The 16,512-nt window shown below is 35.6% G+C and overlaps 1 protein-coding gene across 1 annotated transcript in view; it reads left to right on the forward strand.

Annotated features, from left to right (window-relative positions):
• The window catches only part of SCAMP1 (secretory carrier membrane protein 1), a 148,483-nt gene that overhangs the window by 83,331 nt on the left and 48,640 nt on the right, over positions 1 to 16,512 (forward strand). Inside the window, exons 6-8 of the mRNA XM_052646298.1 lie at positions 3,267 to 3,426; positions 11,258 to 11,359; positions 13,951 to 14,068. Coding sequence (XP_052502258.1) covers positions 3,267 to 3,426; positions 11,258 to 11,359; positions 13,951 to 14,068 — 380 coding nt within the window. The remainder of the gene's footprint in view (positions 1 to 3,266; positions 3,427 to 11,257; positions 11,360 to 13,950; positions 14,069 to 16,512) is intronic.

Raw genomic sequence — 16,512 nt, forward strand, 5'->3', positions numbered from 1 at the left:
GAGATGGGTGTTGGAAGAAAATTCTATAGGGGATTTGGTAAATATAGATTGAATGGGGAAGATGATGAATTTTAACTGAATAGTTAACTGCTTTACCAGTGCTGGAGAAGGAAATGGCAACCCAGTCCAGTATTCTTGCCTGGAGAATCCCATGGACAGAGGAGCTTGGTGGGCTACAGTCCACGGGTCGCAAAGAGTCGGACACAACTGAGTGACTTCACTTTCACTTACCAGTGCTGATTGTTTCAAAATAGGTCTGTTTTGTCCTAGTTACATATAACTTTGTGAGGTTCTTACGAATAACATAGTTGGCTATAGTTTTTCCCAACCCTGTTCAGTTGGTAGATCTGTATTCCATCCAGTTAAGGTTCTGATTTGAAAAAACATTATCTGCAACAAAGTACGATCTAGCGCTAGCCTAGTAATGTCTCTCAATTTCATAAGATATAGGCTGTTTTAGTAAGTTATTTTCAAGAAGTCTATCTTGTTACTGATTTTGGAGTTGACTAATGCTTTCACACTGTAATGGGCTTCCCTGATAGCTTAGTTGGTAAAGAATCCGCCTGCAATGCAGGAGATGTGAGTTTGATCCCTCGGTTGGGAAGATACCCTGGAGAAGGGAAAGGCTACCCACTCCAGTATTCTGGCCTTGAGAATATTATCACACTGTAATAATAATTCTAACAAGAGATAACATGTATCCAGGATTTACTTTGTGCAAGGCACAGAGCTAATCACTGTATATATATTACATTATTAAATCTTAAAATCACACTATGAAGCAGGTATTATATTATCTAGCTTTATAGTTTGAGAAACTAAAGCTTAGAGAATCTGACTGACTTGCCCAAGATTACTCAGTAAGTACAGTTGGAGTTGGATGGCTTGATTCTAGATCCCAGAGTTTAGATTTCCATGTTATGCCACCTACAAGGTACCAAAATAAAGAAGTAATTTCCATTTTAAACTCAAATATGATGAAGATATGCTTTCAATGGTACTTTTCTTGAGGCAAGTAATCTCTGTAAAGGAACTGAAGCAATTAGAAATACCAATATGAAATTAATCTCAACCTCTTTTTGACTGTACTCTTGAACTTAAAGAAGAAAAGAAAAAGAAAATTTAAAAACATCAGCTACGTTAAAGACCATTTATTGAAAAAGATAATATACTGTCCTAAAATTGTTTATTTTAGGTATCTTATATTGTAATGGAGGACTTAGCAAGAAGAATATTCCAATGATGGTTGCAAATTTAGGTCCACTAATACCAGATTTGAGTGCTTAATAAAGCAAATTGAAATTTTATAAGGAGGAGGATCATTCAACTTGGGAATCATATAAACAAAATGGCCTAAAATTTTCTTAAGTATTTTACCCACAATTGAAATCCATCAAGTGGACTGAAGTTGGATTGAAATTAACAACGTAGAATCGTGCATTTCACTTTACCTAGACCTTCTGTGTGTTTTTTTTGGTCTCTGTGTAAGAGGACTGATTGTTTAGTAAGTAGACATACATGTTTTACTCTTCATTGGGATACAAATGATCATAGTTGCTGGTTACTATGAAAACATATAGAAAAAATTTTAATAGATTACACAAAATTTAATTGACATTTTAATCTATTCTGAAAAGAATTTTTGTGAGCTTTAAAATACACATACCCGTATATTCTGTCTCTTTTTCTTAAACAGATTAGGGGATAAACCTTAAAAAGTTACTTCTTTAGAGGTTGAAATTTGACTTAATGTTCTGGACATTTATAATGGTTTTAGGCAGTTGGATTCCATTTAATATTACAGAATAATATCACACAATATCTCAAATTCTGTTTTTAAGCCCTTAACAGAACTACTTTTATTTTGAGGCCAAGGATTTTGAGTAAATTTATTATAAGCTAGCTTTCATGACTTAGGAATCATAATGGGAATAAATAAGAGTCTTTCCTGTGTGGTAGAATGGGATGGAATTTTAAAGCTGGAAGGGCTTGTGCCCTTCTTCAGTTGAAAACCTGAAATGCACGGAGGTTGCTTAGCTCAGTATATGTCACTCAAACCCACGTATTTTCATTCTTCCTCTGGGGCTCGCTCTCCTTCCCTAGCATTTGTGTATTTATCTGGTTGTTAGATAAAGGCAAATTTAGAGGCACCCTGGAATTTGTCTATATCTTACTTCATTAACTATCAATTTTTTGATTAATAATTTAAAGAAATTTTAGTTTTTTTAATGTATGTTGAAAATGTATTTTTAAAATTTATATTTACTAGGTTTACCATTTGTTGTTTTTCATTAAGGTAGTAGTTTGTTAACATTTTTACTGTACTGATAATTTACATTAAACAGTACTTTAACTTTTGAAATGATTTATTTCTTATTAAAAAATTCAGCCTGTGAATAAATTTTTTAAAAAATCCTTTAAAAAAGTTACTAGTTATAATGGGTCAATATTCTTTAGGATAATAGTGTTCTTAGATGTTACTCAGATTTTTGGGTTTTGGTCTGTCAGGCAAAGTAATTATTAAGATTATAGGAAGACTTTGCCAAGGTCTATTTGTATTAACAAAAAGAATGATCTGCCAAAGTAGGTCAAGTGCATCATTGTAAACTTTACTTTTTAAAAAATAAATGTAATCCCCTACCAAAACACTGTTTTTAATGCCAGGACTTGAGAAAATGGGCAACTTTATGAAAATGAGTTAATAATCCTTATAGATTGACTGTGTAGTCACTGGAAGTTTCTACTGTAGTAGTAGTTTCAGTCCAGTCATTATAATTAATTTTATTGCTTAAAAATGTTACAATGAGATTGCACAGGGCACTTCTCTAGTATTCTCTTGTGTAATTCATGCTGGGAGGAGCCTGCAGCCCTATGCTATAAAAATTATAGTTCTAAGTGTAGGATCTTTTTCTTCTCAAGTCCTGGTTCTTTTCCTGGCAGCCACTACTTTCCTGCTTGGGCCTTGGATCAAGAGATACATCACATGTTTCCTTCTTAGGGAAGAAGCCCTTAAGGTCGTGTGCTTCTCTGGTTTAGCTGTGTAATTGCCCATTAGGAAAGGGCCAAAAGAATTTTTGCCAAACAGTGCATGTATTAGAACTCCTTGTCCTGTGAATACTCTGTTTTCAAATCAAACGTGTAAAAAACAGCAATGTTTTGAAAAATACTAAATGGAAATGGGTAGACTATATGTGCTTTTAGGAAGTATTTTTTCAATGATATTGAACGTAAACATTTCTTTTCTGTTTTGTTTTTTAATTCCACAGTCCATGCTGTGACACTGTTTCTAAATATCTTCGGATGCTTGGCTTGGTTTTGTGTTGATCCTCCAAGAGGGGTTGATTTTGGATTGAGTATCCTGTGGTTCTTACTTTTTACTCCTTGTTCATTTGTCTGTTGGTACAGACCACTTTACGGAGCTTTCAGGTAAAATGTGTGTACTTTATCATGTGCTCTTTAAACCTGTGAAGTAAATAATTTGTGGTGCACCTTAAAGGTAAAAGTGACATATGTTCATGTTTTAAGCTTTTTATTATTGTACAGTATACCTTCAGAAAAGTCCATATATAACATCTCTGTGTATTAAGTCCATCTCTAACTTGCTGTATGTTCATTTGACCTTGTAACTAACAATATCCTGTTCTTTTCTCCCACTTGAGAAAGAAGACCAAACATGAAAATGAATGAGGGGAAAATGAGAACAAACTTAAGTCTTAATATTTGTGAAAGATTCTTTTCCATAAGAATATTTTATTCCTATTTTTGCCTTCAAAAAAAAGTCAAAAGTGGTGATTAATCTTAATTTTTTAAATGGATCTGGGTAATCTAGTTAAGGTAATATTTAAAGTGAGTCACTTCACCTAGCAACTTGGTAATTATTTGCTGTGTAAATTCATTTTTGATTTTTCAAAAGGCAGTGACATTTTAAAACCATTTAGACTGTAAGATTAAGTATACTATTTTGCATGATATATTTTAATGAATGGGTAGGATAAACATTTCCTAAATGCGTGTTCTGTGGGCTGTTACTAGGTGTTGTAGGAAAAAATGCTCATTAGCTTAAGTTTGGGAAGTTAAGTGGGATAATAAAACTAAATAAGTTTCTTCATTTCAGAATTTCTTAGGTTTCTTTAAGAGCTTAGTGTGCTTTGTGGTGTAACCGTGAAACCATTATATGTGTCTGTATGTGAAGTATCTTTTATTGCTTCAGAAAATAAACATTGGGAAATGCTGATTTAGATGCTACCTTAGATGAGTCCATGCATTCAGTTGTTGATCAGCTTACTTTTTATTTGAGTAAACTCGTTTATGAATGACAGACCTTTTTCAGCTCTCATGCACATGGAGCAACATTACTATGAAATAGGCGTGCATTGTGCAGACGATGTATTAGAGAAATTAGAGAGCCACATTCAGTTGTTTAACTTATTTTCCTTTTCAACAAAAAATATCTTTGATTATCCAGAATGTATATCACTGCCTCCCCCACCTCTACTCCTCTCAGTCCCCCAAACTCTTGCCAAATGGAATTAGAAATGAAAACATGGAAACCGAAAATGAAAAGGAAGGAAATGGGGAAGATTAGGGAATTTGGAGAAAAAAGTGTCATGCAACAGAAAACTAAATTGGTTAGAAATGGAATGAAGGGAAAAAAATATATGGGCGGAAGGAAGGAATCTTTAGATCTAATGGAAAATAACAGATTGGTTGTCAAAAACTACCTCAGTTTTTAGCATACAGGTCTTTAATAAATTTTAGGTTTTTGGCAGGGAATTGCAACTGGTATTGTAAAATTGTTTTCACAGGGAAGTCAGAATCACTTTTCTATATTGTTTTGAAGTGAGGAAGTATATTTTAATTAACTCTTTGCATAGTTAAAAACAGAACAACTGTTTGAAAATTAGAATTAGACTGATTTTACCTTTGTAATAATTTGGATAGATTACATAGAGGAAGATTTGTGCACTCTTGGAAGTTAAAGTCCAGATAGTTCAGTAAGTGCTGACATGTGGAATTTATAGCTCTCTAAGTGCTATAAATTGAAGTGATTTAAAAATAATCATTTATATTAGTGTGGTAAGTGTATATGAGATTAATTTTACTGTCTTATTGTCCAGAAACAGAAAGATGGGTCGATCAAATGAAAGAAACAAAGTCTATTAAAAAATATGTTTAGCTTCCTTAAATAGTAAAAGTAGAAAAAATGACAGACTCTGAGGTTTCTCTTTCATCAATTTAGTATACTAGCTGTGCATCTTTCTACTTTTACTATTTAAGGAGGCTAAACATATTTCTCTATAGAATTTGTCTGCCTCATTTGATCAACCAACTTTTTTCTGGACAAGAAGATAGTAAAACTCATTTCATAGCTGTGCTTTTATATGAACTAACTATACATATATTTAACATCCTGAAAGATGATGCTGTGAAAGTGCTGCACTCAATATGCCAGCAAATTTGGAAAACTCAGGAGTGGCCACAGGACTGGAAAAGGTCAGTTTTCATTCCAATCCCAAAGAAAGGCAATGCCAAAGATGCTCAAACTACCGCACAATTGCAGTCATCTCACATGCTAGTAAAGTAATGCTCAAAATTCTCCAAGCCAGGCTTCAGCAATACGTGAACCGTGAACTTCCTGATGTTCAAGCTGGTTTTAGAAAAGGCAGAGGAACCAGAGATCAAATTGCCAACATCCGCTGGATCATGGAAAAAGCAAGAGAGTTCTAGAAAAACATTTATTTCTGCTTTATTGATTATGCCAAAGCCTTTGTGTGGATCACAATAAACTGTGGAAAATTCTGAGAGAGATGGAAATACCAGACCACCTGACCTGCCTCTTAAGAAATCTGTATGCAGGTCAGGAAGCACCAGTTAGAACTGGACATGGAACAACAGACTGGTTCCAAATAGGAAAAGGAGTACATCAAGGTTGTATATTGTCACCCTGCTTATTTAACTTCTGTGTAGAAAGAGAGAGAGAAACGCTGGACTGAAAGAAGCACAAGCTGGAATCAAGATTGCTGGGAGAAATATCAATAACCTCAGATATGCAGATAACACCACCCTTATGGCAGAAAGTAAAGAGGAACTAAAAAGCCTCTTGATGAAAGTGAAAGAGGAGAGTGAAAAAGTTGACTTAAAGCTCAACATTCAGAAAACGAAGATCATGGCATCTGGTCCCATCACTTCATGGGAAATAGATGGGGAAACAGTGGAAACAGTGTCAGACTTTATTTTTTGGGCTCCAAAATCACTGCAGATGGTGACTGCAGCCATGAAATTAAAAGACACTTACTCCTTGGAAGGAAAGTTATGACCATCCTAGATAGCATATTCAAAAGCAGAGACATTACTTTGCCAACTAAGGTCCATCTAGTCAAGGCTATGGTTTTTCCAGTGGTCCTGTATGGATGTGAGAGTTGGACTGTGAAGAAGGCTGAGCGCCAAAGAATTGATGCTTTTGAACTGTGGTGTTGGAGAAGACTCTTGAGAGTCCCTTGGACTGCAAGGAGATCCAACCAGTCCATTCTGAAGGAGATCAGCCCTGGGATTTCTTTGGAAGGAATGATGCTAAAGCTGAAACTCCAGTACTTTGGCCACCTCATGCAAAGAGTTGACTCATTGGGAAAGACTCTGATGCTGGGAGGGGTTGGGGGCAGGAGGAGAAGGGGACGACCGAGGATGAGATGGCTGGATGACATCACGGACTCGATGGACATGAATCTGAGTGAACTCCGGAAGTTGGTGATGGACAGGGAGGCCTGGCGTGCTGCAATTCATGGGGCCGCAGAGAGTTGAACACAACTGAGCGACTGAACTGAACTGAGCTATACATATGGGAGCTTCCTTGGTAGCTCAGCGGTGAAGAATCCACCTGCCAGTGCAGGAGACACAGGTTCAATCCCTTGGTTGTAGTATTCCCTGGAGGAGGAAATGCAACGACCCCACTATTCTTGCTTGGGAAATCCCATGAACAGAGAAGCCTGGCAGGCTACGGTTCATGGTGTCGCAAAGAGAGTTGGACAGGACTTAGTGACTAAACAGCAACAGCAGCAGCTTACACATAAAGAAGGAAGGCGAACCAGTCTTTACATTCCTTCATGACTATTTGAGAGCAATATTTTAGAAATACTTTCCTTTTATTAGGACAGCTTAATGTTTGTATTTTTAAAATTTATTTTTAATCGAAGGATAATTGCTTTACAGTATTGTGTTGGTTTCTGCCATACATCAACATGAATCAGCCACAGGTATACATATGTCCCCTCCCTCTTGAACCTCCTTCCCTCCTCCCACCCCCCCAACTCCCGCAAGTTGTCACAGAGTACCAGGTTTGAGCTCCTGCGTCATAACAGCAAATTCTCACTGGCTATCTATTTTGTGTATGGTAGTGCATATGTTTCTATGTTACTCTCTCCATTTGCCCCACCCTCTCCTTCCCCCTCCCGTGTCCACAAGTCTTTTCTCTATGTCTGTGTCTCATTGCTGCCCTGCAAATAGGCTCATCAATGCCATCTTTCTGGATTATGCATTAAAATATGATACTTGTTTTTCTGACTTCACTCTGTATGATAGGCACCAGGTTCATCCACCTCATTAGAACTGACTCAAATGCATTCCTTTTATGGCTGAGTAATATTCCATTGTATAAATATACCGCGGCTTCTTTATCCATTCATTCGTCAGTGGACATCAGGTTGCTTCTGTGTCTTTGCTGTTGTAAATAGCGCTGCATTTTACATTGGGATACATATGTCTTTTTCAGTTAATGGTTTCCTCAGGGTATATGCCCAGTAGTAGGATTGTTGCGTCATATGGTAGTTTTATTCTTATTTTTTAAAGAAATCTCCATACTGTCTTCCATAGTGGCTGTATTGATTTACATTCCCACCAGTGGTGCAAGAGGGTTCCCTTTTCTCTACACCCTCTCCAGCATTTATTGTTTGTAGATTTTTTGATGATGGCCATTCTGACTGGTGTGAGGTGATTCTTCAGTGTAGTTTTGATTTGCATTTCTCTAACACTGGACGATGTTGAACATCTTTTTGTGTGCTTATTAGCCATCTGTATGTCTTCTTTGGAGAAATGTCTGTTTAGGTCTTCTGCCCATTTTTTGATTGGGCTCTTTGTTTTCCTGATGTGATCTGTATGAGCTGCTTATATATTCTGGAGATTAATCCTTTGTTGGTTGTTTTGTTTGCTATTATTTTCTTCTACTCTGAGGGTTGTCTTTTAATCTTATTTATAGTTTGCTTTGCTGTGAAACTTTTAAGCTTAAGTCCCATTTGTTTATTTTTATTTCAAAGAGGATCTTGTGATGCATGTTGAAGAGTGTACTTCCTTTATTTTCCTCTAAGAGAGCTTTATAGTTTCTGCTTTACGTTTAAGTCTTTAATCCATTTTGAGTTTATTTTTGTTTATGATGTTAGGAAGTGTCTCTTTTCATTCTTTCACTTGTAGCTTTTTCAGTTTTCCCAGCACCACCTATTGAAGAGGCTTACTTTTTAAAACATATTCTGTACCTTGTAAAAAATTTCTTAGAGGTTTTATTAGGTAGATTCAGCTTCTAGAATTTATCTGTGAGTTTGGAACTAACTAGAAAGATCCCTGTTAGGTAACTGAAATAGCTGTTGTGATGCCTTTAGACATTATTCTATTTATGAAACTCTCTTCAGAGTATATGTTACATATATCATTTTAACCACTCTGATACTCTGGTTTCTTGGTACACAGGTAACAAAGCAAAAACATTAATAAGAAAAAAGAACTTATATATGTATGAGCCATGCTCATATTAATATAAATAAATGATTGTTAAATAAATGAAGCAGAAGGGACAAATCTTCCCTAATGAAGACTTCCAAAAATGTGTTTTGGGGTTGGAATAGTCACTGGGATGAGCAGAAATGGAGTAAACTTTGGACAGTTGAAAATCTTGCCAAAGAATCAATTTCTGTGTTTAAAGATGTTGTGTATGTTTAAAGATATTGTGTCTCGATCAAGTGAGTAGCTAATTCTAGGAATTCAAGATCGGTTTAAGATTAGAAAATTAGGTATCGTAATTCACCATATGATCATCTTAATTGATGCAAAAGAAACGTTTGACAAAATCCAAAAAGCTTCACTTTCATGATAAAAACACTCAAAGTTAGAATAAAAGGTAACTTTCTCAACTTGATAAAGGGCATCTATGAAAAACTAACATTTAACATCATTACTTAATGGTGAAGGACTAAAAGCTTCCTGTTTAAGATCAAGAACAAGATAAAGATGTTTATTCTCACCACTTAACTTTAAACTCTGTAGTAGAGGTTCTCACCAGTATAAACAGGTCAGAAAACCAAGTAGGAAGCCTCACAGTAGAAAGGAAGGAGCAAGCTGACTTTCTTCACAGATGACGTGATCGTCTATGCAGAAAATGGTGAATGGAGAGGTGCACCTTGTTGATGGATTGGAAGACTCAGCATTATTATATGATGTGAATTCTCTCCAAATGGATCTATAGACTCAGTGCAGTCCCTATACAAATCCCTTCAGGTTGTTTTATAGAAATGAACCAGGTGATTCTAAAAGATATATAGAAATGTAATAGCCTAGCATAGCCAAAACAACTTTGAAAAGAGACTTTGAAAAGCAAAGCTGGAAGATTAACATACCTAATTTGAAGACCTTCTAGAAAACTTAAGCAATCATGATGGTGTGATACTGACATAAAGGTTGACAAATAGAAGAATGAGACAGAGTGTCCAGAAATAAACCCACCCATATATAGATAAGTGATTTTTTTAAGAAAGGTACAAAGGTAATGTAGTGCAGAAAGAACAGTCTTTTTAAGAAATGATGCTGGAATAATTGCATTTATATGTGTAATAAAAGAACTTTAATCCATCCCTCATACTATGTCTTAAAACTTAACTCAAAAAGGGGACATAAATGTTAAACCAACAAATATAAAACTTCTTGAGAAAACAAGAAAAAAAATCTTTGTATCTTTGGCACAGATTTCTTAGATAAAACAATAAAATCAAGGTTCATAAAAGGGCAAATTGATAAATTTGAGTCCATAAAAAGATAAAACTTTTTTCTCTAAAAGGCATCCTTAAGAGAATAAAAAGCCACAATCTGGGAGAAAATTCTGCAAAGCATTTATCTGATAAAAAGACCTGTATATTCAAACTCACAAAACTCAACAGTAAGGGGAAAAAGGAAATTAAAACCTTGTAAAAATATTTCGATAGTTTGCCACGGGAGATGTATGATGACGAAAATGTGGATGAAAATGTGCTCAACATTAGTTATTAGGGAAATGCAAATTTAAATTGAGTTACTGCTGTATAACTCTTAGAACGGCTAAAATTTAAGGAATTGATTGTGTGAAGTCTTAATGTGGAGGTACTGGAATTCGCATATACTGCCATTGAGAATATGAAGTAGAACAACTTTGGAAAACAATTTTACAGTTTCTTAAAAAATTAAACTTATCTCTAACGTGGGTTCTAGCCATTCCACTTCTAGGTAATTATTTACCAGGAAAAAATAAGTGTTCATATGTGGACATATACTTGAATGTCCATGGCAGCTTTATTTGTAGAAGGAGAAACCATGAACAATCTAACTGTCCACCAGCAGATGAATGAATAGGTTACCTGTAGCATACTGTGCAGTGGAATACTACTCAGCAGTGAAGAGGAACGGACTTTCGTTACATGGCAACAGCATGAGTGAATTGGAAAATAACTGTGCTGAATGAAAGCAGGCAGACAAGGAAAAAATATATACTATATGATCCCATTTAAATGGAACTCTTAAAATATGTAACTGTTGTGACAGAAAGCAGTGGGTGGGGAGGGAGGAATTAACCAGGTACACAAAACTTTGGACTGTGTTCACTGTTTTGATTAGAAAATGTTCATGGTTATATACTTAAGTCAAACCTTACAGAAGTGTTATTTTAAATACTTGCAGTTTATTATATGTTAATTATAATTCAGTGAAGCTATTTAATAAAAAATGAAAACAAAATAATTTTTATTTTGCCAAGATATTTTGTGGTGCAGTTGGAAATTGGTGAGAATAATAACATTGTCTAGCATTTGGGTAGACAGTTCAGGTAGTTGCCACTGATACTTTTTAAAATGTTTTTTTAATTTTTTATGTCAGTCTACATGTGAATGTAAAAATGTTGAGAAAAATGATGACATTTTCCCTTTCTTTTTCTCCCTACTCCCCTTCTTTCCCCCTTTGTTTTTAAAAACAGGAGTGACAGTTCATTCAGATTCTTTGTATTCTTTTTCGTCTATATTTGTCAGTTTGCTGTACATGTACTCCAGGCTGCAGGATTTCATAATTGGGGTAACTGGTAAGTCATTTACTTTAATTACTCTAGTTATAATCTCATCTTCTAATATCTTCATATAATTTTTGAATTCCTAAAAAATATTTGACATAGAAAAACCAGATTAGCTAAAGTAAACAAATATTTAAAAAGGCAATTAAAAAATTTCCTAAGGACTAACCTTTGAAGGAATTTAAGAGAAGAGTACTTGTTATGTGTAAAGTGCTATTTTAGGTATGTAAACATGCATTTTCCTAGACACATAACTGCAAATACACACGCACATGTCTGAAAAGTAGAGTCACTGCATGCTTGCTTAGGATCTATCTTTAAACAATAGGATCATTCTTAGTATGGCGAAATGCTCACTCAGTGGGGGACCCTCAGGAACTGAGACTGTTTAGACCCCAGTTAGAAGGTAATCAATTTTATGTCTCTCTTCAGATACTCTGGAGCCAACGTTCTTTGGGTGAAATGGTACATAGAAGAATACATATTTATAAAATCATCCCTCTCTTTCTCATAACTGTTGCATACAGTTGAATTTTTGTAAGCTAAAAGTATATACAAAGCAACTTTGCTACAAACTGATCATGTAACTAGAGTGTATTTGAAGACTTGAATGTAGTACGTGACTACTGAATTAGAGTAGACACTGAAGGTCAGACAGCTGTCGATAGCTTTGCAGATCTAACGAGCACATATACATGCATATAATTTATTAGGGTATTTTAAGTCAGAAAAAGTAGTGTTCATTATCATTTAAAAATTTTTAGTCTTTAGCATTTGACGGAAAGGAGATGTTTTAAATGTTTAATTAAAAAACACACTGTTTATGTTAACAGTGCTTTTTTATTTATAATGAAGCCAAAATAATTTCTTTTGCTTTTTAGTACAGACTTAGGAAAAAGTGTTAAAACTGAGCATAGAGGCATGTGAGGTGACCAAATAGCACAGGAATCTGCTACTGAGGTTGCATACAAGGTGACCTGTTATAAGATAGATCTCATGTAATTCAGCAGACGTTAAAAAATTAAGCTGTTTATTCTGAGATAATTGTTGAGTCACAGACTCCGTAAGAAATAATGAGAGATCCCCAAGTATCCTTTATTCAGTTTTCCTCAGTGGTAACATAATTGTAAAACTATGGTATAGTATCAAAATCAAGATCTTGACATTGATACAGTAAAGACAGAGGATATTTTCATCACCAAAAGATCCTTTATTCTGCAGTTCATTGCCACACTCACTTACCTCCTTAACACTAGCAGTCACTGATCTGCTTGACCCCTCAAGTATGTTATATGAATGGAGGCATACAGTATGTAGCCTTTAGCTTTTTTCACTAAGCATAATACTCTGGAGATTCATCCAGGTTGTTGTGTCTATGAGTAGTTATCCCTTTTCATTGCTGAAGAGCATATGGTATGGATAGGCCACAGTTTGTTTAACCATTCTCCAGTTGAAGGACCTCGGATTGTTCCTAGTTTGGGGCTATTCTGCTATAAACATTCATGAACAAGTTTTTGTGTGAACATAAATTTTCATTTCTCTGTGATAAGTACCCAAGAAGAAGAGTGAAATTGCTGGTTCATATAGAAGTTGCATGTTTTTTATTTGTATTTATTTATTTGAAAATGATTTTTACCCCCCTGGGGCTGTTCCCTAACAAGGGATTAAACCAGTGAGAGTGCAGAGTCCTAACCACTGCACTGCCAGGGAGTCGTGTTTAGTGTTTTTAAAAAACTATTTTCCAGACAGTGTTCACCAGAATAGCTGCACCATTTTACGGTTCCAGCAACATATGAGTGCTTCAGCGCCACATCTTCACCAGATTCTGGTGTTGTCACTCATTTTTTTTTTCAAGCCATTCTGATAGCTGTGTAGTGATGTCACACTGCGGTTTTAATATTTATTTCTCTAATGTCTTATGTTTTATCTTTTCTGTGCTTGTTTGCCATCTTTATATCCTCTTGGTGAACTGTCTCTTCTACTTTCTAATTGAAATTTTTTTAATTTTAAAGATTTACTTTTAAGGTTGAGATTTGAAGGTTCTTGAAGATCCTTTGGAGAAGGGAATGGCAATCCACTCCGGTATTCTTGCCTGGAAAATCCCATGGATGGAGGAGCTTGGTGGGCTACAGTCCATGTGGTCACAAAGAGTCAGACACAACTTTACTTTATATATTTTGAATACTAGCTCTTTGTTGAATATGTGGTTCTCAAATATTTTCTTACATAATTAAACAGAATTTAAAATAAACTTAAAAAAATTATAATGAACTCAGTTTTAAAAAATGTAAAATCTTGTGTTCATATTTAAGGCTCTGGATTTTGGTGCTTAGGTTTGAATTCAGACTGTGCTGTTTTTGTTAGCTGTGTGGCCTTGGGCAAGTCACTGGATAATCTTGGTGACTCAGTTTCTCATCTGTGAAATAGGGATTAAATATAACATATATCATAGGGGGTTGTTGTGAGAATTAAATGAGAATGCATACAAAGAACTAAAATGTTGCCTGTCTCATAAGTGCTGAATATGTGTTAGTTATTATGTGATTGTTTTAAAATTGTGTGTTAACTTATTTGCCTAATTGTACTTTTTTAAAATTTTATAGTGGTTGGATTTCATCCCTTACTGGTCTCAACAAAAGTATTCCTGTTGGAATCATGATGATAATTATAGCAGCACTTTTCACAGCATCAGCAGTCATCTCACTAGTTATGTTTAAAAAGGTAAGTGAAGTTTCATTATGTCTGTAAATTTTTTTAGTGAACCTGATATTCAGTTCTCATTTTCCCATCTTGTTAATTTAGTGTAACCTCAAGTCATTTTATTGTTGTTCTTATGCAAGTTTGCTCTCTGAAGATTACTTTTCACAATTAAAAGTTATGTATAGAATGGGCGTCCCTGGTGGTCCAGTGGTTAAGAGTGTGCTCCTAGTGCAGGGGCCGTGGGTTCAATCCCTGGTTGAGGAAGATCCTGTATGCTGAATGGTGAGGCCAAAAAAAAAAAAAAAAAGGGTTATGCATAGATAAATTTTAGAAAATTGTATCACATTTTAAACTTCCTGTAAAAAAGGAATATTTTAAAATTTTATTAACTGAAACCTTCTTGTATTGATTGAAGAATCAACCTCATTTTAAAAACTTGTTATCTTTCTGTATATTCTGATTTCTTTTTTCGAACGTGCCATAGTAGCTAAGTTAATAAATAGAAGTAACCATTCTGTGTGTAGTGCATACGTTTTATTTGTATTTAAAATTTGAAAATGCTAAATTATTTTACCTAAGAGTATAAAGTGAGCTGGTAACAAATTCAGGCTGTAATACAGATTGAATTTTGGTTTTAGTAAAAATCCCAATTAGCTATGCAGTTGGCCCTCTATATCCACAGGTTCCATATCCTCTAATTTGAGTAACTGTAAATTGAAAATCTTAGAGGAAAAAATTCCAGGAAGTTCCAAAAAGCAAAACTTGAATGTGCTCCACATCGGCAACTATTTAGATACTACCTAATTGGTTTAATAACTGTTCCCATTGTATTAGAGCATGTAAGTAATCTAGAGGTGATTTCAAGCGTACATACAGGGAGGATGTGCATAGCTTATATGCAGATACTGCCCCACTTCGTACAGGGGACTTGAGAACAGCCTCAGATTTTTGGTACCCTTTTGTGTGAGGGTAAGGGATACCATGGAACCAATACCCCACAAATACTGAAGGATGACTGTTTCCTCCTATAGAATTACCATGACTGTTTTTATTGCCTTAAAAAATGATTATATAGGGTAGGGGAAAAAAATAAATGTTTTTATTTTATATGAAGTTTTACTGTGTTTTAGATATGTATTTCAGTTCAGTTCAGTTGCTTAGTAGTGTCTGACTCTTTTTGACCCCATGGACTGCAGCTCTCCAGGCTTCCTTGTCCATCACCAACTCCTGGAGCTTACTCAAACTCACGTCCATCAAGTTGGTGATGCCATCCAACCATCTCATCCTCTGTCATCCCCTTCTCCTCCTGCCTTCAATCTTTCCCAGCATCAGGGTCTTTACCAATGAGTCAGTTCTTTGCATCAGGTGGCCAGAGTATTAGAGTTTCAGCTTCAGCATCAGTCCTTCCAAAGAATATTCAGGACTGGTTTCCCTTAGGATGGACTGGTTGGATCTCCTTGCTATATTATTATATTATCTAATACATTAGATATATATTAATATATATTTTTACTTTATTGGTGTATAATTGCTTTACAATGATGTATTAGTTTCTGGTGTACAGGGAAGTGAATCAGCTCTGTGTGTACATGTATCCCCTCGCTCTTGGCCCTTCCTCCCGCCCCTCTAGGTCATCACAGCACCAAGCTGAGATCCCTGTGCTATACACCAGCTTCCCACTGGCTGTGTGTTTTACACGTGGTAGTGTATATATGTCACTCCCAATTTCCCAGTTTGTCACACCCTCCCCTTCCCCCACTGTGTCCACACACCCCTTCTGTCTGTCTGCATCTCTAGTCCCAGCCTGGAAATTGGTTCATCTGTACCATTTTCCTAGATTCCACATGTTCCAACATGGTATAGAAACCTTGTGAATAACACCTCTGTTTTAAAATGATACTTTTTGATGTGTCTCACATTAAAATAACATTTTTTTCCTTTAATTTACTCTCTAGTAACTTAGAATATATACAAGGATTGCATAGAAGTAACTGTACCTTATATTTAGGAAAACTGCATTCTTGAAATATTTGGCTTGTATGTTTGCCTTTAATCCTTCTCAAAACTGTGAAACTTAGGCTATATTCTTCCTGTCCATATTTTCCTACATTTAAGCTTTTACTTCCTTTTAGACATACATACGTGTAACTATTGAAACTCTGCTTTCTGAAGTTACTAATTCTGTTTTCCTCCTCCTTGGACTCGGAAGCCTTCTGTGTGGCAGGTGGCCCCTCTTCCTCAGCCGTCTTAATTATGTCCTGATTCTCCTGCCTCTGAGACTAGTCTTCCGCCTCCATTTCTTTGTTCCGCTCATAAGTAAAAGTCGTCTTCAGGGCAGTCAGTTCTCTGCGCTCTCTGCTTTTGCTGTGCAGTCTTTTTTCCCTTGGGGATTTCAGCCTTCTGCGTTGTTTCAGTCTCTTCCCCACCCGCATGGCCTAGGGTCTTGGAGTTGAAAGTTACCCAGC

The sequence above is a fragment of the Budorcas taxicolor genome, chromosome 10 (assembly GCF_023091745.1).
Source record: "Budorcas taxicolor isolate Tak-1 chromosome 10, Takin1.1, whole genome shotgun sequence".
Classification (NCBI taxonomy): domain Eukaryota; kingdom Metazoa; phylum Chordata; class Mammalia; order Artiodactyla; family Bovidae; genus Budorcas; species Budorcas taxicolor.